We start from the raw sequence: 27,393 nt of genomic DNA, 5'->3' as shown, positions 1-27,393 counted from the left end.
TCGCTTTCCATTTCGGTGGATTCAGGTGGCCGCTTGCTCGTTTGCCACCTTATATTATAAAAAAAAAATAGCTTAAAAATGACGTCACTGTCAGATAAGGGAACAAAATCCGATATTTCCTTCATATATTACACACGTTGGCTTGTTATCAATTTGGTGGGACAGGCCCTATGTAACTTATCACAAAATATACTAGTTTGATAACGTACCGGAGATTAAGATGTCTTCACCTAATTGTTTTGTTTAGCCATTTGCTTTTGCAAACATGACATTTATCGAAATATCCCATCTTAATACGAAAGGACAAAAAAGGTGAAGATTATAGAAATATCAGATAAACGTGTCTTCACTCAATTTTTTTTTATTTCTCACGGATTTTATTATAACGGCTTAGTGGTTATATGGTTAGTTTATAATCTGCAGGTGAAAGAATTGATTTTGAGTTGATAGAGTACCAAATATTTCATTTTACTATTACTAATATTATAAATGTGAAATTTTAGATAGATGTATAGATGTTTGTAGCATAAACGGTTGAACGGATCTTGATGAAATTCGGCATAGATGTACAGGATAGCTTGGAAGAACACAAATGTTACTTTTTAATTCCATGTGGATGGAGTCACAAGCTAATACTAATACAAATGCGAAAGTTTGGATGTATGTATGGATATTTAACACGTATCTCCTCAACAACATAACTGATCTTAATAGAAATCGTTTACTTTTGTAATGTTAGGTTCACTAAAAATCTTTTAACTTTGTAATAAAACAGTTTAAAAAATAGAATTCACCTGATGATATAGTAGTCTCCTATTGGACCACAGATTTCTCGAAGGGTGTATAAAACTCTCCCTTATTGGTTGACTCTATGTGGGGGTTGTTTGCGGGTCAAGTTTCACATCCCTTGTTAATTCGGACCCTTGTGATTTAAGGCTTACGGAATGTTTATGGAGTGTTGAAATAAATTCGGATTATGGATATAAATTGCAATGTTTTGTTTATTAAAATAAATTTCCAGTTTAGATAACTTAAGATGTTAGTTTTCTGTTAGAAAATATTCTTATCTATCACAAGCAGAGTACTATATTTGTTAATGAGGAATCCTTTTTCACATTTAGTTACCGAAAGCTATACTAAGAGTTGCTTATGTAGGCACTAAATAAAACGCAGAGCCCAGGACAGAGCGAGCTGGCGGCGTACTGTGAGCGTCCTCTGCCCCACTTTGGGGACATAGAAAAAGAAGTGTGAGAGAGAGAAAATAGAACAGTAAGAACTATTTTTTCATTCTTTAAAGTTGTCTAATATTTGTAAATACAAATACGCTAGTTTAGATATAAAGAATTATCCCTTTTCCGCGTCCCCTCTGTCAATTAACGGTAGGCAATGTCTATTATGAGTTCCATTGATTTAACAATCTTAGCGAATTCTGGTTAGTCGATAAAAGAAAAATTTACGTAGCTATTCCTTACTGGGGCAGCGACCTAAAGTGAGACTCGGCCTCTAACACGAGATACCGTCAAGATCATCTACTTACGTATTCCTTAGTAACAATGACTCTTTAAATTCTTTCAATCAGCGATATATCTGATATAGCGGGAGTGATCTGTAGCAATCCAATGTCTCATATTACGGCGCCAATTTACCTCCGTGTGCGGTTCTAACCCGACAAAGAGGCCGGCAGATATTGGTTTACTATAAACAAAATGGTTTCAAAATGTACTGTTGGTAAATGTTAAAGTATCGCTTATGAAGCGTATTTGCATCCACGTGCATATTCTATGTATAATTCTAATTTAATCTTTATTCTTACTAATGTTATAAATTCGAAAGTTTAGATGGATGGATGTTTGTTAGTGTTTGTAGCCTAAAAGACTGAACGGATATCGATAAAATTTGGCATCTGGAATAACATATAGGCTACTTACATTTGTTTTTTTTTTCTAATTAGACGCGAATAGAGTCGCTGGCAAAAGCTAGTCTTACTAATATTATAAATGTGAATGATTAAACAGATAGATGTTTGAGAGAGTTTGTCGCCTAAACTGCTGAACAGAGTTCAATGAAAATTGGCATAGATGGCTCACTTTTGTTTTTATGTAATTCTACACGGACAAAGTCGCGAGCAACATCTATTGTTAAAAGTTTGACCCTATGACAATTGTCATTCCATTTTTCAGTGTCTCAGACCATCTACAGATGTTCAATATCAACAGTTCGACTGATCACTTAAAACCGTATATCAGGCTTTACACGTGTAAGGGCGCGCACACCTTTGACTAAACTATCCCGAAACTGTTTAGTCGCGCTTTGATTCCTATGATCTTATATGGAGGTGAGCACACTACTCGATTTTTAGTTGTGCAACTAAACAGTTGAACTGCGAAATAATCGACAATCGCACAACAATTATGCGATAGTTTAATCAAAGTGTTCGTCCGCTCTAAGAAAAATTTGCAATTTTTACTAAGGACGCCATGAAAGTCACTATGTTGATGTCCACCGGTGTCGTGTAACCAATGGATTTTACTTGGAAGTATCGCCGTGGGAACACAATACCTTTACATTTACCGCGAAACGATAAATCGCGCACGACCACCCATTCGCGTAACAAACAGAATTATTGTGCACAATTTGTGGGTTGAGATACACAACGGCTGATAGAGATGTATGGAAGAACAGCACATACTAAAATAGCGAACTGAGTATCGAGCATAGTCCCTACAAGTCAAAAGGTACCAGAAGTGGTAACTTACAAGCACGCACATAAAGAGAATTCTCCTATCGTATTCGTCTTCTCTCCTCCCAATTACATTTCATCATCTTTAACGTACAAGAAAATGGGGGAAAAGGGGGGAGAGAATATTATGTCTTACACACAGTCATCAGACATAGCATGGAATTACTTCCATTTGAAACTTGTGTGGTTGGTGGCTCTGGGGGAACCGACTCTACTATCATTAATGTTGTAATAATAGAGCTATATGGGGCAACAGCCCAGGGCACCCAGGGCGCCTGAAAAAAGGGGTGTCACCGGCGTGTAAAAGATCAACACAGGTGCCTTTTTTACTTAGAAAGTCCAGGACACCGGTAATGCTTAAACCGGCTGTTTCTACCACTGTAATATAATACTTCTAGTATGATTGCTACAAGTGTACAACAAAGACATATAAAAGATTAGTTGTTGCTCGTGACTTCGTCCGCGTAAAATTAAAAAATAACGGAAAATATAGCCTATGTCATTCACTGATAACATAGCTTTTTAATGGTGAAAGATTTTTGGAAATCGGTCCGATAGTTTGTGAGTTGTATCGATACATATAATACAAAAATACCAATCTTTCCTCTTTGTAATATTAGTAAAGATAGGAAGCATTTAAAGGTCCAATTGCATTTTAGATAATGCTACCGTGTGATTGCTGTTTTTATCATGTTACGAAAGATTGCTTACTACTTTGTGAATGATTTTTTTTAATTACATCGACAGGAAATGTGGAAACCGTGTGAATGGACGGACTCTGTGGCGTCTGCGGAGTTTGCAGTTTATTATCTAACCTTGTTACAACTTTATAATGTTCAACTAAATTTCGCCCGCGACTTCGACTGCGTGGAATTAAAAAAATCAAAAGTGAGTAGCCTATGTGTCCTTCCTCTACATCTATACCAAATTTTATAGAAATCCCTTCAGCCGTTTAGGCTACAAACTCTAACAAACATCCATCTAAACTTTCGCATTTATATAAGTAAAACGCAAAACAATAGCCAGCTGTCGGGCAAAATGTAACATCTTCATCTAACTAATATTAATTAATATTAACAGTGGTAGTGCCCGCTTTAACATCTTAGCACTGCAGCGCCGGCACGCCCGGTGTAATACCACGACCACAGAGAAGACAGGCGTGAAGTGGAAGCAATTCCGTGTTTCGTCTGATGAGTGTGGTGCCGGAGGCCTAATTTAAGTCCATTTCTCTACCACCCTTTTCTTATAAGGAGAGGTTGGGAAGAGGAAGTGGATTCGACGGTGGAGGAGATGCATAGTAAGGGGCAATATTCTCTTTATGTGCGTCTCCTTCTCCGTCAAATAAGGGTTGGAAACGTATCTGCAATTGTGGATGTCTATGGTCAGCGGTCGCTTCGCCATTTCGGTAGATTCAGGTGGCCGCTTGCTCGTTTGCCACCTTATGTAATAAAAAAAAATTATAAACTAACTGTTCCTGTGCGGCTTCAACCGCATGAAATTCTCGATTGGAAATGTCAAATTAACGTTACCATAACCTTGCTTCCTAAATGTTGACAGCTTGTAGTTTATGGTTCCTTTCCCAGATGAAGGTTTTTTCAATTTACTTACCTACTAAGTGTGATAGCATGAAAATATATTGCCCTTAGCATGTAAGTGTAGGGCTTTTTTTGAAAGAGAGAATTATTCAAAAATATGTGTAATGCTGACATCGTACGGTACACAGTAATGTGTTTGCGCTTTATTATATTAGTATAGATAGCATAGATAGAAGTAGTTAACGAAATTCTTGAAAATAGTTATCGAAGTAAACAATACGAATGTTACGTGCGTAAAAATACAACGTCGAATAAAAATTATATGTAAATTGCAAAATTCTGTTACGAATTAGCAAATTTTGCTGCATTTCAATGCATTGTTTTTAATAGTTTCATATATCAAAGCGGTTTTTGAACCGACAAAAGTGATTTGAAGTCGTATGTTTAACTTTGAATTCCAGTTATTTTAAAATTAACTTACTACTACTTAAAGGTAATAAAAAATAGATAAACTTTACATTTCTGCTTCATGTGGTATACCACATATACGTAATACGACAGTTTTTTAGTCTGGATTACTATTTATAACAATATAAAACTAAACAGAATTTAAATGATCGAATAAACATTTATTTAAAATGCTAAAAAAAATACACTACATTATAGAAAAGTTATCTTACCATTTCGAGCAAACTCACAGCGAAAAGCTAGTCTTTAATAACGCACCTGGCATAAAGGTGAAAATTCCAAAGACTAAAAAAAAACAAAATAAAAAACTCAAAAAAAACTTGAAAACGACGTACTATAGCTCCGCCCTAATAAAACAAGCTGCCGCCCCTTGTCTGTCCCTTTCGCACGTTAGTATCTCTGTCTGTCGCTTTGAAATGACACCCACCTTTGTCATTTGACCCCGAAACGCCGGTGGGTGAGGGTGTATAGGATATTTCCGAGTGTCAAATTAAACACCCAGTGTCATTGTTAAATTAAAAAGTGCTTTTGTGTACAATACAACCAAGAATAATATTAAATCTAACAAGATTCAAGGTAAGATAGTCAATTGTTTTTTATTACTTTAATAGTGTTTTTTTTTGTGTTCGCGGTAGTTTGAATTTAGAATGATAATTTTGAAATGTTAAGAACGCATAACTCGAGTGTAATTTCTAAATTAAAATTTTCAAATGTTTATCATTCTATTTTATTTCAATAACAATTAAAAAATTATGTTTATTGTTTCGTTCTTATTTTTTTTACTTCTGCGGTATCTTTTTATTTCGCAAAATTTATTTCTCTCTAAACCAGCTAAGATGTTTTACCCGCCGTAGGTCGGTAGCTCCGTGATACTCGTAGCTTAATGTACAGCGTAAAACCTTCCCGAAACTGTGAAAACAGGTAAGCTAAAGCAATAAGAATAGAAAAACATGCCTTCTAACAAAGTTTATTTTAAAATGCACGCGACTTCGACCCGTGGAAATAATAGAAATAGTAATAAATAAAACTCTTTTTAAAATTGGCCCAGTAGTTTTTGAGTTATTTCAATACATACAATATTAGTATAGAAGTATAGATTAACGTGGACTTTAGGACAGATAGACAGTTATACAAAAAATCGTATAAGCAAATAATTACATGCCGGCGAAATATTTTAATTTCATAAACATACTTTTTTGTTATATCTTACTAATATTATAAATGCGAAAATTAAGATGGTTGAATAGATGGATGTTTGTTAGAATTTGTATCTTAAACGGCTGAACGGATTTCAATTAAATTTGGTATAGATGTAGAGGATAGTCTGGAAGAACACATAGGCTACTCTCTGGAGCGTCCACAGAAGCGATCTAAGAGCTCGGTGGCCTTCCAATCCGGTGATAATAACGAAGTAACGGCTCGTGCCGAGGCTCCTGAGGTAGCCCTCGAGCTTAGTTATTCATGAACGAGGTTTAGGCTAAGCGCCATCTGCGCTCGGCCACCTCAAGCCCGGTAAATCTGTAAATGCCTCTTTAACAGTGGCCATTCAATCACAAAAAAAAAATAGGCTATACTCACTTACGTTTCTTTTTAATTCCACGCAGACGGAGTCTCGGGCGAAAGCTAGTAATTTTAGTAGGTAGATAAAACATAAGTGTGTGTATAATATAAGTGTGTAGTTAACATCGCATGTGAAAAGGAGAACAATTAAGTGTGGCATAGCGTTAGGTAGTCCTATGACGGTGAACTAGGCGGAAGGTAGGATGATTGAAGATAGACCGATGGAGCATGAAGATGGGGTGTACCGACCCTATGTGAGATAATATATTCCTGTCCTATCCCTTTCCTTTCCCATCATCTTATACGGAGGGGATGGGAAGGAAATGAGGATTTTACGGTGAAGACGCAATGTAGGGGAAATGTCCACTTTATGTGTCTCCTCCGTTAAGTAAGGGTAGACAACGCATCTGAAATGTATGAATATGGGCAGCGATCGCTTCGCTTTCTCGGCGAATTCAGGTGGCTGCTCGCTCGTTTGCCAAATTGAAGTATAAAATAAAATGTAGGATAAGGAGAGATGAAACAATAAAGACAGGAGAGAGATGTTGATTATTAAATCAGTTGTAGACAGAGTTTGCATTCTTGTGTATCTCTTAAAATATTCTTGTAAATGTTTTGTTCTACCCTCTTTAGAGTAAAAAGCGTGACCTAATTGCTTGCGGTTGTTTGCATCGAAACCTCCGGTCCGTGTCGCGTTATGTTATGAAAACAAAACGAATTATTTTTACTCGACAGCATGAAATTTTTTAAACGTCGCGAAATGATAGCTCGCATCCGCTGCGTTGGGTGAAAATAAAACTTGTAAATAATCTACTATACTGATGTTTTAAATTATAACAATATATTATACTTACCTGCGGCTCTGCGTAGAATTAATAAAAAAAAACAGGAGTAGGCAAGTAAGCCTTCCATCTACAGTATGCTCTACATCTGTTCCAAATTTATCCGAGATCCGTTTAACCGTTAAGGCTGTAAACTCTAACAAACCTCTAGTTTTATCTATTTTCCCTCATTATTAACTTATACATCAGCTATTGCCCGTTATTCTGACCGTGTGGAATTAAAACATACTCGTATTAGCTTTTCGGTATACCAGGTAACAGACAGTTGTTTTAGAGTCATACGGTGACAAACATACCTCCATTTAAACTTTTGCATTTATAATATTAGCATTATTGTCTACAAGCTTTCGCACCCGACTTCGACTGCGTGGAATTAAAAAAAAACAAAAACAAAAGTGAGTAGCCTATGTGTTACCAGACTATCCTCTACATCTATACCAAAATTCATTAAAATCCGTTCAGCCGTTTAGGCTACAAACTCTAACAAACCTCCATCATCCAAAAATCCATCCATCCATAAAAACTTTCGCATTTATAATTTTAGTATTAGTATGATTTGTTACTGGCCTAAGCGAATAGATTGGGTAATGTTTTAGCGGGTTTGTATAATGTGATTTACTTACCGAGTTTGTCGTAGGCAACAGTCTTGTATGTTTATTTTTTTTTTTAAATTAACGGTTAACTAATTTTATAGGAGCATATTGTTTTTAATATTGTAGGAAATAATGGTTGTTGGATTATTTTTAGTTCAGTTTTCTTTGTTACAGGTACAAAAACTGAATCGTAATGAAATCGACCAACATGGAGTCCTGTTCGGACCGTTTGAGTCCTTGCAGTGATCTAACAAGCGAATCGGAAGCCTCACTCCCGCCATTTCCTTACGATAACCAAATAAACAATTACTACACGAATACGGAGGTCGGAGGAAAGCAATTATATTCATGTAAACAGAAAAACGAAGAGAAAAAAGACTATATACAAGAAAGTAATAAATTATTCGAAAACTATTTGACCGGGAAAAAGCATTTCATATTTGACGTGAAATTACCATCGACAAATGAGAACATTTTTTCGCAAATCGAAGGCGAAGATCGGACGCGTTCGGGATATTTCAACGAAATACAGAATATAAAAAGTTGCGTTCAAAATGAGAATTTAAATATGTCTGATGTGGAAGTTGCGCCGGCGGTTAATTTCGAAAATGTTAATAATGTTTTAAACGAAAGGGACAGAGTTCCGCCATCTTTTTTCGTTGAGAATGAAGATAATAATATGGGTGGATGTTTTAGTTTTAATTCTGAACAAGTGCAGTGCGTATGTGAGGCGTTACAACAGAGAGGTGATATAGAAAAATTGGCGGCCTTTTTATGGAGTTTGCCGCCAAATGAACTGCTTAGAGGAAATGACACTGTATTGAGGTATTATTTAAAAACAATTACACTTTTAAATGCATTATTAATCGCTTTCACCCGCGAATTTATCCACATGGAAATAAAAAAATTAGAAGTAGCCTATGTGTTCTACAAGACTCTACTTCTACATGTTTGCCAAATTCCATCAAGATCCGTTAAGCAGTTTAGGCTACAAACTCTAACATCCATCCATCTAAGCTTTCAATTTAGTCCCAGTTCATTTCCATCCAATTCCACGTTCAATTTAATCCAGTTCCAAGGTCATTTGATACTTAGACACTGGAACGCAAATAAAGTAATGCCCAGTTCCCACTTTACCAGTACAGTAGGACAGTTGAAATTGCAAGCGACAGTCATTGGCGTCAGTTAGCGTTCACATTCTGCCAGTTATTAGTCCAATCAGAGCGTCACTGACCAAGTACTGGCTAAATGTAAACCGCGCATAATAGAAAACAATTTTATATGTTTTAGAGCACGTGCCTTAGTAGCATACCATAGAGGTGTGTTTCAAGAACTCTACGCGATTTTGGAGTCGCACACATTCTCGCCGAGACATCACTCCGGTTTACAAGATCTATGGTATAAAGCACATTATAAAGAAGCGCAAAAAGTACGCGGACGTCCTTTAGGTAAGTAGTATTATTTGTAACAACATTAATTTATTTGTAACAAGGTAATTAACTTCAACATTCAGACTACTAACTCCCGGCAGAATGGCGCGCTATTCTCAAACGTCTGAATGACATTGACAGCTGTCCTAGTGACGGGACGTATATGCCAATGATCTAGTGTTGCGTCGATCCTCTAGCTAGCTAGCAGTACTGATTTTCTTTTTAACAGTAGGTAAAGCAATCTCAAAGTGGTTTAAATGAAACATGGTGTTCCACGGATGTGTTGACTCAATCGACAGACTCCTTCCTATTCGTATCTTCCATCGTCAAATCCTTTTTCCCTTCCCATCCTTTCCTAATAAGAAAAGTTAACTGGACTAAATTTAGGCCTCCGACACGCATACTTATCAGACTGTATGCGGAATTGCTTTCACTTCACGCCTGTCTTCTATGTGGTCGTGGTATAGGTGGGGGTGAGTCGACCCTACAGTGCGAAGATGTTACAGCGGGCTCTACCACTGTCATATTATGGGTTTATTGTAACAGAAAATTGAAATGTCTATGTGAAAAATAGTTTAGGAATCACTATCGCAGATTGAGGAATCTCGCAGAGCGGACACAAGAATTAAAATTAGTTTTTTTGAACAGAAATAAAATAATAGTATCTCTAATAACGATTATAATATGAGATTTTGTTTCCTAAAGGTGCAGTTGACAAATACAGATTAAGAAAAAAATATCCATTACCGAAAACAATATGGGATGGCGAAGAAACCGTTTACTGTTTCAAGGAGAAAAGTCGGAACGCATTAAAAGATTGTTATTATAGAAATAGGTAAGAGTTACTCTGATAGTTTCTATATTTTAAACACAAATATAACTACTTTAGAATTGAATTACTTAGGCTTATCTATACAAATACTATAAAGAGAAAAGATTTGTATTTTTGTATCAAATCAAAAACTACTGGAACGATTTAAAATTCTTTTACCAAGATATAGCTACCTTTTAACTGAGTAACATAGGCTAGGTTATATTTATTAAATAAATTATTTCCGCGCGGACAAATACGCGAGCATCAGCTAGTTTGATATAAAATACAGACTTTAATTGACGTATTCTGGTTTAATTGTTCATGAAACATGACCTTAGTGTAGATTTATCCTTAAATTAATAAACTAACGACTTTACTCAAATTCGTTTGTATACATCAATATTATTTGTAACTTACTTCTTACCACCCTGTTCTCATACGGAGAAGATGGTAAGGGGAAGTGAATTTGACAGTGGAGGAGATGCATAGGAAGAGGAAATATCCTCTTTGTGTGCGTCTCCTCTTCCGTCGTATAAGGGTAGGCAACGCATCTGTAATTGCGGATGTCTATGGGCAGCGGTCGCTTCGCCATTTTGGTGTATTCGGGTGGTCGCTTGCTCGTTTGCCACCTTATGTTATAAAAAAAAAAACTGAGTGTAGTAGTAAGATTTGTATTGCTTTAGATATCCCACACCTGATGAGAAGAAAGCGCTCGCAGCCAAGACGGGGCTGACGCTCACTCAGGTCTCAAATTGGTTCAAAAATCGACGCCAGAGGGACAGAACTCCACAGCAACCGAATAGACCGTAAGTTCACTTTGACTGTTAAGAGACAGGACTGAGAATATATGATTTTAATTTTTTCATCACTTCTCATTATAGGCAGGATTTTATAGCAACGCGGTTTTTGCTTAGTCCATATGTTCAACGGATTTTGACATTCAAAATATGTCAGCAATTACCTAGAAGTAATAAAAGCATCGCATAAGTACAGTCGCGAAATTCCACGGTGTTTCATTTATAGAAAAACACCTAGCTTTTTTAATTTCAACAAAATACATTTTTATCACAGTAATATTATAAATGCGAAAGTTTAGATGGATGATATAGCCTAAACGGTTGAACAGATTTCGATGAAATTTGGCATAGATGTAGAGCACAGTCTGGAAGAACAAATATATCGCGGGCGAAAGCGAAAGCGGAAGCTAGTATAACCATATTTGTGTACTTGTGATATTAAACGTATTCTATAAAATCTTCAAATGTTGCATTTTATAGGTTATTTTTCCGCGTCGTTTCAATGCATACAAAACGTTCAAAAGTCTAGTTTTTAAGGTGGTATACAGACAGATTCCCCAATTGTACGACGACCTCAGTCAAAACCGAAAGTGTCTCACAATAACCTTGTCGAACTGTCTTGATCGAACTCTTTAAAACATAAGTGATAGAACTAGCAACGACAAAGCTCTTACGGCCAGATAAGGAATTATTCTCAACCGTCATCCCGCTCTGTCCCCACGTGAGAATAAAAAGTTCCCTCCGTTCCCCCTGTCAGTTCCACTACCACTAATAAGGTGAGATGGAACCGTTACAAAATAAAATAAGTTCCAACCGTCTCCTTATCGCAAGGGGTGGGATGAACCTTTTTATTCTCAGATGTCCTCACGTGGAGACAGAGTGGGCGACGGTTGGGAATAATCCCAGATAAGTTGGCCGCACTGTAATTGGAGCCGTACCTTGTCAATGTCATAAATCTGACCATAAACTAAATATTGTTTTTATTTCGTATAAGCGGCCCTTTGTTTCCGATACGGTTAGATTTGTTTGTTACCGTCTCGAGGTTTTCGACAATCGCGCACTATGTTAGAACTTAAAAGCTGACAGAATTATAGCTCTCCGTATATCCGCTTAAACAATTAATAAAATAAAACAATACACATTCAGACTCATTAAAAGATTACTTAAGTAAACTATACTAATATTATAAAGAGGCGAGATTTGTATTTTTGTATGTATTGAAATAACTCAAAAACTAATGGGCCGATGTAAAAAATTCTTTCACTGTTAGAAAGGTAATTTATTTGTGAGTAACATAGGCCAGATTTTTTAATTTCACGCGAACGGATTCCCGGTCAACAGCTAGTAGTTATTAAATACGATATAATTGAATATAATGTTTTATAGCTTCATAATAAATGGCAAAACAAGAATTTGTGGTAAATAAAATCGTGTAATTTAATTAAATGTTACTTTTTCTAATTAACAACTGTGAAGATAAAAAAAAAGTTGTTGCAGGGCGTTTGTCTTCCCGCCATAATGTGACAGATTCGATAAAAAATCAATCACTGGCCAGCATGTGCGTTGAACGCTTAGGGTGACCATTGTTAAAAGAAATAAAACATATCTTTTTTTAAATAGATTAACTACTCTTATATGTTAAAACAACACAATCATAAAGTAGGTACCTAATAGTTTTAATTTTATCGTATGTTAAATCTTATATGTACTACGTGTTTATACAGTTTATTTTCTAAAAAATAAATGGTTATTAATGTCTTGTTATAAATGTTATAAATGTCTTGGTTTTTAAACTAATAGGAGCGGTGCAAGAACCCGAAAGGCGAATGGCCATTGAAAGACGGCAAAACTCTTTTTTCAAAATTTATTTTAAGAAAGTTTAAATATATTCCGAACTTGTGGTCACCCTGCTTCTCTTTTGCATGCATTGTTTCAAGTTTAAAGGACCCTCATTACGACTCATTAATCAATCGGACATAGATATGGTGTAGGAAAAGCACATGTGCTTAGAACAAATGGTCAGTGGGTTGCCATTGTGCATAAAAATAATGGTTTAACGAATACGCCTTTGTCATTTAAAAAAAAAAAAAATTGACCCGTGAAAGCCGCCCTGTGCCCATTCTGATTTATTTTTTAAAACTATCCTCATCTAAGAATGTGCGGATTTAATAGAAAAATGTAATAGTAAATAGCTTTCATAAATAAAGAAAAATTTAAGTAGCCTATGTGTTCTAGATTCTAGATTATCCTCTACATATGTATATGGCAAATTTTATTGAGATCCGTTTAGCAGTTTTGGCTACAAACTCTAACAAACATCCATCCATCTAAACTTTCGCATTTATAATATTAGTAAGATTAGTAAGAAATATGTTACTAGTAATTATGTTATTACTATTCTAGTAGTTTCATATTATTAATATGTATAATGGCTGTACTATATTTTAAATTGACGCAAATCGATTTTCGAAGGCAAAAATACTGGCAGCTTTTAATTTGCTCTTAGAACGTCATTGTTTTGGATATCGCTCGTATGTTTTTTTGCAAAACGTGAGGTCTGGCTGGCGACAAAATTTGGGTTACACGAATAGAAAACGCGATTTCAAACTTTAACGTCACAGATTTAAGAATTAGAATTGATTGCACTATAACTTTACATTTTTTTGTTATATGGACTTTGTAGCTACGAGGCATACGTGATTTTAATTTAAGAACTATTATTAAATTCCCGTGCTAAGGCGACTACTTATCAAAGTTTCTTTCTTGCATAATTTCAGACACCTGTGAAAAATCTTATCCCGTCACCGCTTTTGAACAAATCGATTTTATTTGTAATTGTTTTTTTTTTACAGTGAAATGTTAGTGCCGGCACAGTACGTGGGGCCACAAGGTGGATTATCACAGACCTTCCTGCAGAATCCATATTATCACAAGCTGCAAGACGCATCTCATTATCTTCACGGAGGTGCATCCTGAATGTTGCCTACATAAAAACTATTAAACTCGAAGATGTAATTAAATTATATTTTTTTAGTTATTATGATCAAGTGGAGAAAACTTTTCGTTCCTAAGCGACCAAAAACTATTAGTGTCATTTTTATTTCCTGCACAAGTTTAACGAAATATTATAGATATTGTGATTAAGGTGATGAGGAAAGAAAGCCTTTTCTCATTTTATTTGTTAGAATTTCACGAAAACACGATTGCGAATAAGTTAAGTTAAGATAAGTCTTCATGTTAAGATTTTATTTCATTGAAATAATATTTTTTTAGTTTGCAAATCCAATAAATTGATTATTCAGATTATTGTCGTAATAGATTTTCATAACGTTAAAAGTCTGTTGATTATGGTACGTAAATAATAATTTAGTTTTCAGAGATTACATTTTCCTTGCAGGTATTTTAAGTTATTTACTGTTTCTATAGTTTACTTAATTCCACAGTATTTAAGATTATAAGGAGGCTTTTCTTGTTGAGATTTATATCATATCTGTGTAAATATAATGGTGCTCTTATGTTAAAATGATTGTCTAGTCTACAGATGGATTAAAATATTACAAAAAAATGCTGTTTTATTTTTAAATAGACTTCGATTCTACAAAACAGAATTACAGAACCGTATTTTACTAATGTACTTTGTCAATTTAAAAATAAGGCATTTCAGAAGTAATTGTATATTTCTTTATCTGCAAAAGTTTGGAATTTACAACGAAAGGCCACATATTTTTATTAAAAGAAACCAATCGTTTTATACTTGGTTTAAAATGAAGTAGATTGATGATTGCCAATATCGATTTAGCAACTTGTACTGGCAACCCCGTTCATTAAATGTCACTGCCAGACATCAGTTGTCAAAAGTCATAATATTTTGTCATCCGCGATTTTCTTTGTGATCCATAATTAATTAATTTAAGGTTTGCAAAGTAAATAATATCTCATTCGGTATAATTTTGCTTAAAGTCAATAAGGTTTTGTAACACTTCCTGACTTTGATATATTTATTTAGATTGTAGAATAATCAATGTTGATGACGTAAAAGTGAAAGAGTATCGATAATGAGCGACTCCAAATCTTATGTGAACTTCTCATGCCAGCGTTGCCTGCAGCCTCTAAAGTTGGACGAATCGTTGAATAACCTTGGCGAGCACACAATAGCAGATTTAACACTTCAAATACGAAGAAATAACGAGGTAGATTTAGATTTGCAATCTGCGAGCTTGGAGCACTATGTACCACCTTTTCGTATGTCAGAATCAGGTAATTATTAATTCAACAAGCTTTTACCTATGACACCGTGTTCGTGCAATTAAAAAAAATAACTAGTAGCTTGTTTTCTCCCATACTATATTGTACATTTATGCCAAATTTCATCAAGATCCGTTTAACCATTCAAGCTGTGAACTCAAACATCTATCCATCCATCCAAATCAACTTTCACATTGATAATAGTAAGTTAGTAACTATAAGAATGAAAGCATTGTGGTGCAACCTGCACATATCAATGAAGAAATTCAAAGACATGTAAAGTCAACCTGCATTGGCCCAACGTGATTGACTAAGGCCTAGTTACCCTAATTAAGTTCCGAGTCCCTCAGTGGGGATGTTTAGCTGGTGATGATGATGAAGTAACTTTGCAATTTTAAACTAATGAAACTAAACATACACTAAATTTCTTTACAGGTAATGGTGCCAATGGATTCATGGTAATATCAGATGGTTGGGAAACAACCTCTTTAGGGCATCAGTTACATGTAAAAGCGACATTATTTGATTTACTATCAAATAATTCGGACGTCGATCATCCACTTTGCGATGAATGTACTGACACACTACTAGAACTGATGGACAATCAGTTACGTCTAACTGAAGCGGAATGGAAGGATTACAATGATTATTTAAAAAAGCTAGAAGATGATAAGGAAGATTTGAATTTAGAAGGACTAGAAAAAGAATTAGAAGACTGGAAACAAGAACAGAACAGATTATTAGAAGAACTATCCGCTTTACAGAAGGAAGAGAAGGCTATGAAAGATGAAATTGACGTACAATTGAAGGAAAAAGAACGTTTAGAGAAAGAACAAGATGTATACTGGAGAGAATATACGAAATATCGTAAAGATTTAATGACAACAGAAGATCAGATGAAGTTTTATGAATGTCAGTTATCATACACACAATCACAATTAGAAAAATTGAAGAAAACCAATGTGTTTAAAGCAACATTCCATATATCTGATTCTGGACAATTCGGTATAATAAATAATTTTAGATTAGGCAGATTGCCCACAGCACCTGTAGATTGGTCGGAAATCAATGCAGCGTGGGGCCAAACTGTTCTACTATTATCTTCTTTAGCAAGAAAGATTAATTTCTGTTTCCAAAGATACCGTTTAGTTCCATTTGGTAATCATTCATATATCGAAGTGTTGGAGGATCAAAAGGTTTTACCATTGTATGGGTCGGGAGGTTTTCGATTCTTGTGGGATACTAAATTCGATGCAGCGATGGTAGCTTTTTTAGATTGCTTGCAACAATTTAAGGAACAAGTAGAAAAGGGCAACACTGGTTTTTGTCTACCATATAGGATAGATAAAGGCAAAATAGAAGATACAGCATCCCCACCGCACGCTTATTCTATCAAAATACAATTCAATTCAGAAGAACATTGGACGAAGGCATTAAAATATATGTTGACTAATTTAAAATGGGCGTTAACTTGGATTTCGTCACAGTTCAGTGAAGATAAAACTGAAGAACAGTAATAACAAAGCCATAAAGAATAGAAGATTAAGACCAGGTCTTTTGAATTAATGGCGCCCTGGGAGTGGATTCTTCGGCATCCTTCAACTACATTACAGATACGAAAAAGGTAAAAGGGGCGCCTGTGGCTCACTTCATGTCGCCCATGGCGCCTCCTTATTAAGCTAGAGGCGCCTCGTTGTCGATGGTGGCGCCTTTATATGTCGCCCAAGGCGCCTCTTTATGAACTCAGCGGCGCCTCTCGCTTGTGGCACCTAGGTGAGAGAGTGGTCACTCGTGGCACCCCTTTGCGGTTTGTGGGGCCTTTTTGTCGCTCGTGGCGCTTCTTTGCCGCTCGTGGCGCTTCTTTGCCGCTTGTGGCGCCTCTTTGTCGCCCATGGCGCCCTGGACGGTACAATCTATGACTATTGGCATTCTCAATGGTTTCAAATATCATAATGGTACATGTCTAAAAATATTGTCTGTTAATTTGAAACAGTGAAATTATGATTTTTTATGTTTAGTGATTTGTAGTCAAAAGTAAATATTTTTAATTTTATGTGAATGGTGATTTCTGTGATATTCAAATGTATTTTGTTAAAAATTAATTTTCGAGTCATGTTAAGCAAAACTAATGTTGGAATTTTTTAAACAGAAATATGTGATTTTTTTTTTTTAAATCGTTTTGCCTTTTCATGTTTCATTATTAAATTATAAGAAATATGTGATGTAATAAACATTTATTGTGTAATCTTAATATATTATTTGCCCATAAAGGTTTTATTTTGAATTGTAACACCCCTTGTATAGAAATATATATAGAGTTAAATTACTGCAGTACAAAATTATTTTCTTTTTTGTAATAAAAAGATAATCTCAATTTTATTATTTATAACAAAAAGAAGTAAGTATTGATATAAAGAAGCGACATCTATGATTAATTACTTAGAACTAACATCAGTTGCTTTCTAAGATTTCTACGAGTTTCAGAATTAAACAATAGAGGGCGTTGAATATTAGTTTTGTAAAAAAAGAAAAGTGTTTTATTTATTGTCAGCTATAGCTATAGGTTTAAAAGGTAATGGTCAATACTTTTATCGAAAATATTGTTCTTTTGTGGTAATACTAATAAATATATTAACATAACGTTAATAAAACAAGAATTTCTTGTCATTACTCTACTCTGGGGCGGAAGTAAGACTTCCTTTGTATTCGATAATTAATCTTGTTAAAGCTTGTCTCATATCCTGCCGGATAATAAAGGTTACATAAACATCTTTGTCACAGTAATGACGCAGATTCACTTGATTAATTGTATGTCATTTAATTACACGTTTTACAAGAAAATAACAAAGATAAATTATTGTCGTTTATTATCACCCAATTTTAGAGGTTGTGTTTTTTTTGACTTCCCAAAAGGAGGTACTGAGGAGGTAGTACGAAGGTACAATTCGTTTGTTTTATTATGTTTGTGAATTAGTATTTTTGTAAATACGATTGTGCTCTCCTAGATGGCTGGAACGGTTTTAAAAATAGAGTTTGAGATAATTCGTTCCTCGTATTATGATATAGTCAATCGGCTTTTTTTTTGCCTTCTGATTTCCCAAAAAAGACCTCCTTCTTTTGGGAAATCTACTACCTACCTATATTTGAGTACCTACTCAATTCGTATGCATGTTTTTTAATTTTTTTTTATATGTGTTATTAGATTTAGACTTTGATTGAATATAATTAATCTGGATTACTAAACTTGGCATTAAACTTAGGGTACACAATGAATCATGAATTGATTCTAACAAAACATTTACAAAACTTTCTTAATATTCCTCATCCTCACCTCTAAAAGTTCTTGTGGTTTTCTAAACTTACATAATATTCTGTTAATTATGAACGAGAACCTTCTTATGTTTAAAATGGAGGTAAATAAAAATAATTTCACGTGAATATAAAATTTATTAGTATTTTTAGTAGTAATTTATAGTAAAAACTGCCCTGTTTCACTTGGGGGTAAAAAATAAGGTCTTGTTTTTTTGGAGGTCTTGTTTTCTTGTATTTTTTATTAGTAAAAATATATAAAACTTAATAAGGTTTTTTCTCCGTAACCCAATTCTTTCCAACAATTTGTCCGTTGCCCTCAGGATTTGCATTTATATTAAAAGTTCCGGCTGCTGCCACTAATGCTTACATCGAGGAAAGTAATGAATAAAACAAAAATTATACGAATAGAGACGTAATATTTTTCTAACTTTCCTCTCCGTGCGTTAACTTTTTTTGAACTTTTTTAATGATTTTTTTTTAAGTAAATACGTACGAAAACTGCGAAAAACTTCTTTTTTTGTTCTTTGAATAATACTCCAGCCAAAACAAAAAAAAAACAAAGTTTTATTTCCATTACATCTTGAAGGTTTTTTTCATAATTAATTATTTTGATAGTTTTTTATTTTGCTAAGAAGTTTTCAAATATTTTTTTCGTGTTAACCAAAAAATCCTGTAAAAACATACATAGAACCTTCTAACATTACATCCGAGCACACAAAGGGTCCGTAAGCCTGCGTCTAATTTACGACGGCCGTGGACTATTGTATTAGCGGGTGAGGCCGAAATGCCAGACCTCTGGTTTTATCTCTGATTAGGGCTGCCAACTTTCAAACTTTACCCCAAATATTGACCGCAAAAAAAATGACTCTATGCCCTTGATTGATGAAAAAGAGCACATCCACTTGTTTCACAGTATTTGCCTCAAGTAAATTGAGGTGATAACCCTATTTCTGGTAGGTACAAAATCTTAATGCAATTCTATTATTTCTATAATTTTGATATCATTTGTTGTTTTCTATCCTTTTGTTTGAAAGTAATTGACTGTTTAACATGTGCATTAAAATATTCAGTAAAAAAATCGCAAAAAAACAAAAAATATTTTTTTTTTAAGTATTTAAACACAAATAGTGTATATTCCTACTCATTGATATCTATCTTCGAAAGTCGTATTTTTTAGTAAAGAAACCGATTTATTCCTTCCAAATATTTTCCAGTCACGTTTTTATAGAATATTGACCTTCGATCGTCGGGTATTCTTTGTCCTGAGATAGAATATTAGAACGAATGGTTTTGACAAGATCAATTGATGAGGGTATTAAAAATGTCTTACCACGATAGAAAGTCTTCTTGTGATTGTAAAATGAAACAGTAAAAAAAAACAAAACCAACATTTTTAAATATCTTTATTGAGAATATTTGTTTGACTATACTTCAGGGTATTTGTTGACGAAATACAATTCATCGTAATTACCAAACCATTGTTCGTAATCATTAAACAGCAACTGAAATGTAGAGGTTAGTTGCTTTAAATATGAAAAATAAAGTTGTGACAGCAACAAAATAAAATGTGCCTTTTTAGTTATTTTTTCAAAGTATAGATGGCGTTGTTAACAATTTTTAAATTAAACAATAAAATAATTATTAATTTACAATTGTTTTATACTCACAGGGAAATCAGGCTGAGGATAGAGAATATATTGTTACTCAGTATAAAATTATTTAAGCTCTACTTTAGACTGAGAGATTGCGCACACCTGAAACTAAAATATCGCACAACTGTTTAATCTCACATTGATTTTATGGATCTGCGCATAATACTCGATTTTTAGCTGTGCAAATAAACAGTTGAATGGGCTGCGAAATAACCGACAATCGCACAACAGCTGTACGATAGTTTAGTCAAGGTGTGAGCCCTCTCTAAATGTAGTGAAATACGTGAACGTTTAAATTTCTTTTACTTACAATGAACTTAGATGTCTGAGGCTAAAACAACAAAAATATGATATCAGTCGATACGAAAAAAACATCTAAAGTTAGAAGGAACTGGGGTCATAGTATTTGTATGAGATTTGTCGATACTCTTAACGTTAAAATTAAATCTATACTATTATAATAAAGCGTATACACTTCTTTGTTGCCTAAGATGTCAGCAATCACAGCATATTTTTGAATAATACTTTTTTAAATAAAAAGCCCTACACTTACGTCACGTTTTAGGCTATATATTTTCACGCCATTAAACTTAGGGGATAAATATTTTGGATAAAAACTCTAATGTGGGAAAGGGACTATAATTTGCTGCCAATCAACCAAGCAAGGTTGCGAAGGTTTGTCATGTCGTGTCATTTTGACATTTGCTATTGATAATTGGACAAATGTAGACAATAAAATAAAATTTTCATAATTACATGCGGATGAAGCCGCACGGGAACAGCTAGTATAATTATAAATGAACTTACATAAGGTCGATATTGCTGGAAAAGTTCAAACTTACTAATGTACTAAAGTTTAGGTTAAGACAAAAATTAAATCAATTATTTAAGAAAATTAATTTCTTTTTTTGTTAGAACATCACGTTTACAGCATCATCATCATAATCATCATCATCATCACCAGCACTATACATCCCCACCCAGGGGCTCGCAGCCTACCCTAGAGGTGACTAGGCCATAGTCAACAACGCTGCACTGCGGGTTGACTTCACACATATCTTTGAATTTCTTCGCAGATATGTGCATGCGTCATGATTTTTTCCTCCACCGTAAGAACGTAAGGTATGTACATATGAAAAATCAAATTGGTACTGCGGGATTCGAACCCAATACCTGTAGATTACAAGTGCTTAAACCACTGTGCCTTCGACGCTCACTAACGCTAACGGTATATGTTATAATACAATTAAAAAAAAACAAGTCATTTATAAATTCTACGTATGGTTCTTTTTTTTTGTAATTGATTTTATTTTTCGTGATTTCTTTTTTTTTATGATTTTAGGAATCAGGTTTTTTAAACTTTTTTTAAAACATTACCTGTTCATTGTAAATTGGTGGTTGATTCTGTTTGTTTCGTCCATGTTTCTTGTATGAATGTTTGTAAGGATTCTGTGTAAGGAATAAATGCAGTTAAGTTATCGAAGTAAAAGTACCAAAAAGTAAGTTAACTAGTAATTGTTAGCATATGTACAAAAAAACTCACATAAGGTCGTTTTTCCTTTGGCTGTTGAAAATATATGTTTATTAATAAATAATGTTAAAGAAATTAAAGAAGTCCATCATAAGACCTGTCCTGTATGATGTCCTGATCTGAATGTTGGGCCACCAAAGTTGCGGGTGAACGGAGATTACATGTGGCTGACATGGGCATGTTAAGATGGATGTGTGGTGTGACAAGAATGGATAAAGTTAAGAATGTGTATAATAGGAAGTTCGAAAGTAGCGCCAGTGGTGGAGAAATTGAGAAGCAAAAGGATAGCGTGGTATGGACATGTAATACGACGAAACGATGGGGACATAAACAAGAAAGTGTTAAGATTGAATGTGGATGGCTACAAAGGAAGAGGAAGACCGAAGAAAGTATGGATGGATTGTGTGAAAGAGGATATGCTTAAGAAAGGAGTGGATTCAGATATGACGGATGATAGAGATGTATGGAAGAGCACATACTGTGCCGACCCTCCATAAGGGATAAGGGCAAGTGGATGATGATGATAAAAAGATTAAAGAAATGTCTTGTAATGAAAAAAAAATTAAAACGCAAACTAGGCTATTAAATTTAAATTACACAGACACAGAAACAAAATATTTTTGTACGTCCTTTTGCCGGAATAAAAGTATACCGTCCCTTTTTAATCTTATTTACCTCATTAATATTAAAAATGTGAAAGTTTAATTGGATGGATGTTTGTTAGAGTTTGTAGCCTAAACGGCTGAACGGTTTTCGATGGAATTTGGCATATACGTAGAGGATATTCTAGAAGAAGACATAGGCTACTCACTTTTGTTTTTTTCAATCCCACGCTAACGGAGTCGCGGGCGAAAGCTAGTTAATTTGTAAACTTACGTATGGATGATGCACCCTTGTCTGTAACTTAAGGAAAAGATTTGTATTTACTACAAATGTAATTCAAATTGAGTTTTTGAAAAATAATTATCTTTGCTATATCATTTAGGGTCTGTCCCACCAAATTGTTAATTGTCTGATAACAATCCAACATTTAAAATATGTAATAGAAATATCGGCTTTTGTTCCCTTATCTGACAGTTTCGTCATTTTTAACCTATCTGAGCCTCTATCAGTCAATGGTGGGACAGGCCCTTAGAAAATAAAAATTCTTAGTTATTCCACATTTTCTTTTACCAGTACGTACTAAGGGCTAAGTAGAATATACTATACTAAGTAGAATTAATTGTTGAACGGATCTCGATGAAATTTATCATAGACGTCTGGGAGAACACATAGGCGACTTATATTTTTTTAAATTCTACGCAGACGGAGTCGTGAACAAAAGCTAGTATTACTATACTAAATTAATTGTATAGATAGATTATTAAATAAATAAATAGAACTTTATTAACAAACTAGCTTTTGCTCGCGACTTCGTTTTCGTGAAATTAAAAAATAATGTAACCTATGTAACAGATAAATTTTCTTTCTAACGGTAATAGAATATTAAAAATTTGCCCAGTAGTTTTTGACTTATTTCAATACATACAAAATTACAAATATATTTCTCTTTATCTTATTTGTACAGATAAAATATTACTGCGGGTATAGTATATCCATATAAAAAAGTAATAAAAAAAGTTACCTTTTTCTTTTTTAAACGGTATAATCTTGCGTTTCTATAATGTTTTACATGGGGAGCTTCATGATTAGTCTGAAACAAAAGAAGTCAATCTTACTAATATTGTAAATGTGAAAGTTTAGATGGATGGATGTTTGTTAGAGTTTGTAACCTAAACTGCTGAACGTATTGCGATTAAATTGAGCATAGACGTAAAGGATAATCTGGAAGAACACAAATGCTACTTTCTTTTGTTTTTTAATGCCACGCGGACGTCGCGGGTGAAAGCTTGCTAATATTATAAATATGAAAGTTTAGATGGATGGACTGTTAGAAGGTTTATCCAGAACGACTTAACGGATGCGGTTGAAAATTGACACAGATGTAGAACATAGTCTGGAGGAGCTAAATAGCTTACTGTTTTATGTCGCAAACGGATTTGTCGCAGAAAGCTAGTCACGAAGTTATACTAACTATTTGATTGGGGTCGTAGCACCGACCGTGTGCTCCCGTGTAAGGACAGAATGTATTTTGCTGATGACCTTTGCCTTGATATCGATGTGTCTGAATAGAAAAACAATAATTATTGCTTCAATAGACTATTTAACAAATACAATATATAGACATTAAAATTGAAACAAATACCTTTTTCTTTTTTAAACGGTATAATCTTGCGTTTCTATAATGTTTCACATGGGGAGCTTCACGATTAGTCTGAAAAAAAAGTCAATCAATATTAAAAATCATCTCACCTACTTTATCCTACGTTTTCGTCCTCCACATAACTCTATCATACGTCATCTCAGTCATCACTCCCTTCTTGATCATGTCACCTTTCACACAATCCATCTCTTTCTATCTACCCTTACCGGTGTACCCCTCCACATTAATAACTCACATCCTTCTTGTTATAGCGTCGGTGGTTCAGTGGTTTAAGCTCTTGACTTGTAATCTACAGGCCTTGGGTTCAAATCCCGCCATGTACCAATGTGATTTTCGATTTTTCGAATTTTCATATGTACATATATCCGACGTTCTAACGGTGAAGAAAAACATCGTGATGCCTGCACATATGGGCGAAGAAATTTAAAAGATACGTGTGAAGTCAACCAACCCGCACTGGGCCAGCGCGGTTGACTATGGTCTAGTCACCCCTTATTAGGGTAGGCTCCGAGCCCCTCGGTGCTGACGTATAGTGAGCTGGTGATGATGATGATCCTTCTTGTTACATGCGATTCATGCCTTCTCATAACACCATACCAATCTAACCTTTTACTCCTTACCTTGTCAACCACTGGGGCTACTCTAAAACTTCCTCCAATATACTCATTTCATGTTAACTCAGATCCATCTTAACATTCGCATTTCTGCCACATCTAGTCTCCTTTCACCCGTCCCTTCAATTAATATCATAAATGTGAAGGTTTAGATGGATGGATGTTTTTTAGAAGGTCTATCCAGAACAACTTAACGGATATGGTTGAAATTGGATACAGATATAGAACACACATAGTCTGGAAGAGCAAATAGGCTACTTTTTACGAGTATAACGCAAACGAATTCGCGGCAGAAAACTAGTAACGAAGTTATACTAACTATTTGATTGGGGTCGTAACACCGGCCGTGAGCTCCCGTGTACGGACAGAATGTATTTTGCTGATGACCTTTGCCTTGATATCGATGTGTCTGTGAAAAACAATGATTATTACAAAATTTCATAATTCACGACCGTAGCTTAGATGGGTAAGCAGAGACAACTTTATTTTACCTCAGTCCTGTCACCTCTCACTTCTTAAATGTACATGCAAATTGGTTTGAAATGCTCTTAATACTGGCTCTCATTTCCGACCAATTTTAACCAAAACATAAAAACATTGCATTATTCATTTTTGTTACTCCAGTTTACAAATTAAATCAAAAACTAGTGGTTAAGAGAGTAAGTAGAATAAAAAAAAATAATAAAAAGTAATTCACCTGTGCAGCAAAAATTATATTAACCAATGAAAAAAACAGCAATAGTAATAGTATTTTGATACGCATTGTTGTAAATAAAATTATTTAATCAAACGAACCTTTAAATAGTGTGTAATAAATACAATTAGAGGCGAATTAATTACACATTACACGAGACTGTGAAAATTAATTTTTAACGCATGTCGTTACAAAATTGTATTCGTGGTTTCTTGACTTAATAAAAACATTCTTGTCTCCATTTTTACAAAGAGTATAAATATATGTTTTGTAACTTTAGGTATTAAATACCTATTACAGATTTTAAGGCCGAGGTTCAGAGTCGCTAATATAGTTTCCCTTCCCGCCTATTTTTTAAGGTAAAGTGTATTTAATGGTGGAGGAGACGCATACAAAGGGTCAAATACACTTTTTATGTGCGTCTCTTACTTCTTCAATTAAGGGTAGGCAACGCATCTTCAATTGCGGATGTCTATGGGCAGCTTTTGACTTTTGTAATATAAAAAAATGTATCCATTTATTTATTAATTTTATAGACTTTAGAAAAGAACTCGAAATGCAAAAGCTTCGAAATTGAAGGCAATAATTACAGAGTACCGAAAGGAAAATAAACAAGAAAGAATGAATTGAAATGGTTTAACAAAGATGCGTTGATGATAGAGTTTCTCGACGGAAATAGACGCAATGAGGGGTTAAAAACTGCTGTAATTAGAGATTCTAGTTGGGATCTTTCGTAATAGTATAGACTAGCTATTGCTCGCGACTTCTTCCACACGAAATTAAAAATTGTTAAATAATTTAGCGCCAATAGCCTAATGGTTTGGTGTACGGACTACCGATCTTGCGGTCGAGGGTTCGAATCCTGTCATTCGACTATTGTCGTGAACCATATCCTAGCACAAGCCTAGAGCTTAGTTGGAATGGTTAAAGGAAATGTTAGTAAATTAACAAAAATTAGCCTATGTTACTCAGTAATAAAGTAGCTTATTAATGAATAGAATTTTGTAGCTTTTTCTTTCAGGTTTTTTAGTTAAAAATGTGGATTTTCTTTACTTCGATAGCCTGTACTTTTTACTTCTGTACATCTGGGCTTAAAGCTAAATTAGTTTTGAACGACATTTGATTAAAGTTTTTATATTAAAAATATTGCATTGTTGAGTTGGATGTAATTTTAAAGCATCTTTGGTTATATATTATGTATCTCAAAGTACAATTGATGTTATTGATTTTAACTAGATGGCGTTGTTTTTAATTTTCAACCCAAAATACAAAACCAAAATGTTCATGTTAAAATAAAAGCAATATCTGTCTTTCTATACTAATCTATGGTAATATAAAGAAAAAAGATTTGTATTTTTGTATGTATTGAAATAACTCAAAAACTACTGAGCCGATTTTTAAAATTCTTTCACCATTTAAAAGGTAATTTATCTGTGAGTAACATAAGGTAATATTTTTTTAAATACCAAGACGACGAGGTCGCGAGCAATAGTTAAAAAAGGAGAATCATAAGGCCAAAGGGAAAGAACGTACTTAATATAGTAATAAAACAAACATATTAGTTAGTATGGTTTATCTTTATATTGTGTACTACCAGAACTGAGCTGAATTGTTATGAAAGAACCGCTTTGTCGGAGCACATTTCCTGATTCCCCGTTGATGATGTTTTGACAACGGGGCCCTTTGCACTGAAACAGTTAACGTCACAAATTAATAATCATACTAATATTATAAATGCGAAAGTTCAGATGGATGGATGTTAGAGTTTGTAGCCTAAGCAGCTGGACGGATTTCGATGAAAGTAGTGGATGGTCTGGACGAACACATAGGCTAGTCACTTTTGTTTTTTTTAATTCCACGCGGACGGAGTCTCAGACGAAAGCTAGTAATTAATACAGGGAATCAACCTAGTAAAGGAGCCAAGGATATAAATTTAAACAAAATACAGAGATAAAAATTAAAAGTAAAAAAAAAATCGTAAAATGTATTTGTAAAAGTATATGTGAACTGTAATATTGTTTTGTATAAAAAAATAAAATAACAGCAGTCAAGAATTATATAAAAATTGCTCTAAAGATCCGACAATCGAAGTCCGACGTTTGTGGCACTAAATGAAGGAAAACTTTATGCCGTAAAGACAAGAAAATATAGGAATTTGTTTAACTGGACCAGATAAGGATGACGTCATTGTTAAAAACGCGCACACTTTTGACTAAACTATCGCACAACTGTTTACTCTTGGATTGATTCCGATGAACTTATATGGAGGTGTGCACAATACTAGATCTTTAGTTGTGCAAATA

The 27,393-nt window shown here is 34.3% G+C and overlaps 2 protein-coding genes and 1 long non-coding RNA gene across 6 annotated transcripts; 2 read left to right on the top strand and 1 right to left on the bottom strand.

The window, feature by feature from the left end:
• The first annotated feature begins 5,165 nt into the window (after positions 1–5,165).
• On the top strand, positions 5,166–13,977 carry LOC106108821. Of its 2 annotated transcripts, none has more exons than XM_013290098.1 (6): positions 5,166–5,319; positions 7,913–8,563; positions 9,029–9,186; positions 9,874–10,003; positions 10,666–10,788; positions 13,632–13,977. In XM_013290098.1, the coding sequence occupies exons 2-6, from the start codon at positions 7,932–7,934 to the stop codon at positions 13,753–13,755; spliced, it is 1,167 nt and encodes a 388-aa protein (XP_013145552.1). In that variant the 5' UTR covers positions 5,166–5,319; positions 7,913–7,931; the 3' UTR covers positions 13,756–13,977. The 2 variants fall into 2 exon arrangements, with proteins under 2 accessions (XP_013145552.1, XP_013145553.1); XM_013290099.1 differs by lacking the exon at positions 5,166–5,319 and adding an exon at positions 5,645–5,664.
• Positions 13,978–14,629: 652 nt separating this feature from the next.
• LOC106108755 (beclin-1-like protein) lies at positions 14,630–17,289 on the top strand. Its single transcript, XM_013290014.1, has 2 exons — positions 14,630–15,036; positions 15,460–17,289. The coding sequence occupies exons 1-2, from the start codon at positions 14,835–14,837 to the stop codon at positions 16,539–16,541; spliced, it is 1,284 nt and encodes a 427-aa protein (XP_013145468.1). The 5' UTR covers positions 14,630–14,834; the 3' UTR covers positions 16,542–17,289.
• Positions 17,290–19,754: 2,465 nt separating this feature from the next.
• On the bottom strand, positions 19,755–25,229 carry LOC106108835. 3 transcript variants are annotated; one of them, XR_001225967.1, is made up of 7 exons: positions 24,888–25,005; positions 24,716–24,805; positions 23,765–23,833; positions 22,396–22,422; positions 21,366–21,437; positions 20,299–20,319; positions 19,755–19,838 (listed from the first exon to the last, which is right to left on the bottom strand). It is a non-coding gene; the product is annotated as an uncharacterized LOC106108835 (long non-coding RNA). The 3 variants fall into 3 exon arrangements; XR_001225966.1 differs by lacking the exons at positions 19,755–19,838; positions 20,299–20,319; positions 21,366–21,437; positions 22,396–22,422; positions 24,888–25,005 and adding exons at positions 23,147–23,212; positions 23,594–23,683; positions 25,192–25,229; XR_001225965.1 differs by lacking the exons at positions 19,755–19,838; positions 20,299–20,319; positions 21,366–21,437; positions 22,396–22,422 and adding exons at positions 23,147–23,212; positions 23,594–23,683.
• Positions 25,230–27,393: the final 2,164 nt, after the last annotated feature.

The sequence above is a fragment of the Papilio polytes genome, unplaced genomic scaffold (assembly GCF_000836215.1).
Source record: "Papilio polytes unplaced genomic scaffold, Ppol_1.0 DF821400.1, whole genome shotgun sequence".
Taxonomy (NCBI): domain Eukaryota; kingdom Metazoa; phylum Arthropoda; class Insecta; order Lepidoptera; family Papilionidae; genus Papilio; species Papilio polytes.
The sequence above is the reverse complement of the archived record's forward strand: the minus strand, read 5'-3'. Positions and strand labels throughout refer to the sequence as shown.

Coding starts and splice junctions, on each gene's coding strand:
- LOC106108755 (XM_013290014.1), top strand. CDS start 14,835: ATGAGCGACTCCAAATCTTATGTGAACTTCTCATGCCAGCGTTGCCTG. Junction 15,037..15,459: donor TTTTCGTATGTCAGAATCAG/GTAATTATTAAT, acceptor ATTTCTTTACAG/GTAATGGTGCCAATGGATTC.
- LOC106108821 (XM_013290098.1), top strand. CDS start 7,932: ATGAAATCGACCAACATGGAGTCCTGTTCGGACCGTTTGAGTCCTTGC. Junction 8,564..9,028: donor GGAAATGACACTGTATTGAG/GTATTATTTAAA, acceptor TATATGTTTTAG/AGCACGTGCCTTAGTAGCAT. Junction 10,004..10,665: donor GATTGTTATTATAGAAATAG/GTAAGAGTTACT, acceptor GTATTGCTTTAG/ATATCCCACACCTGATGAGA.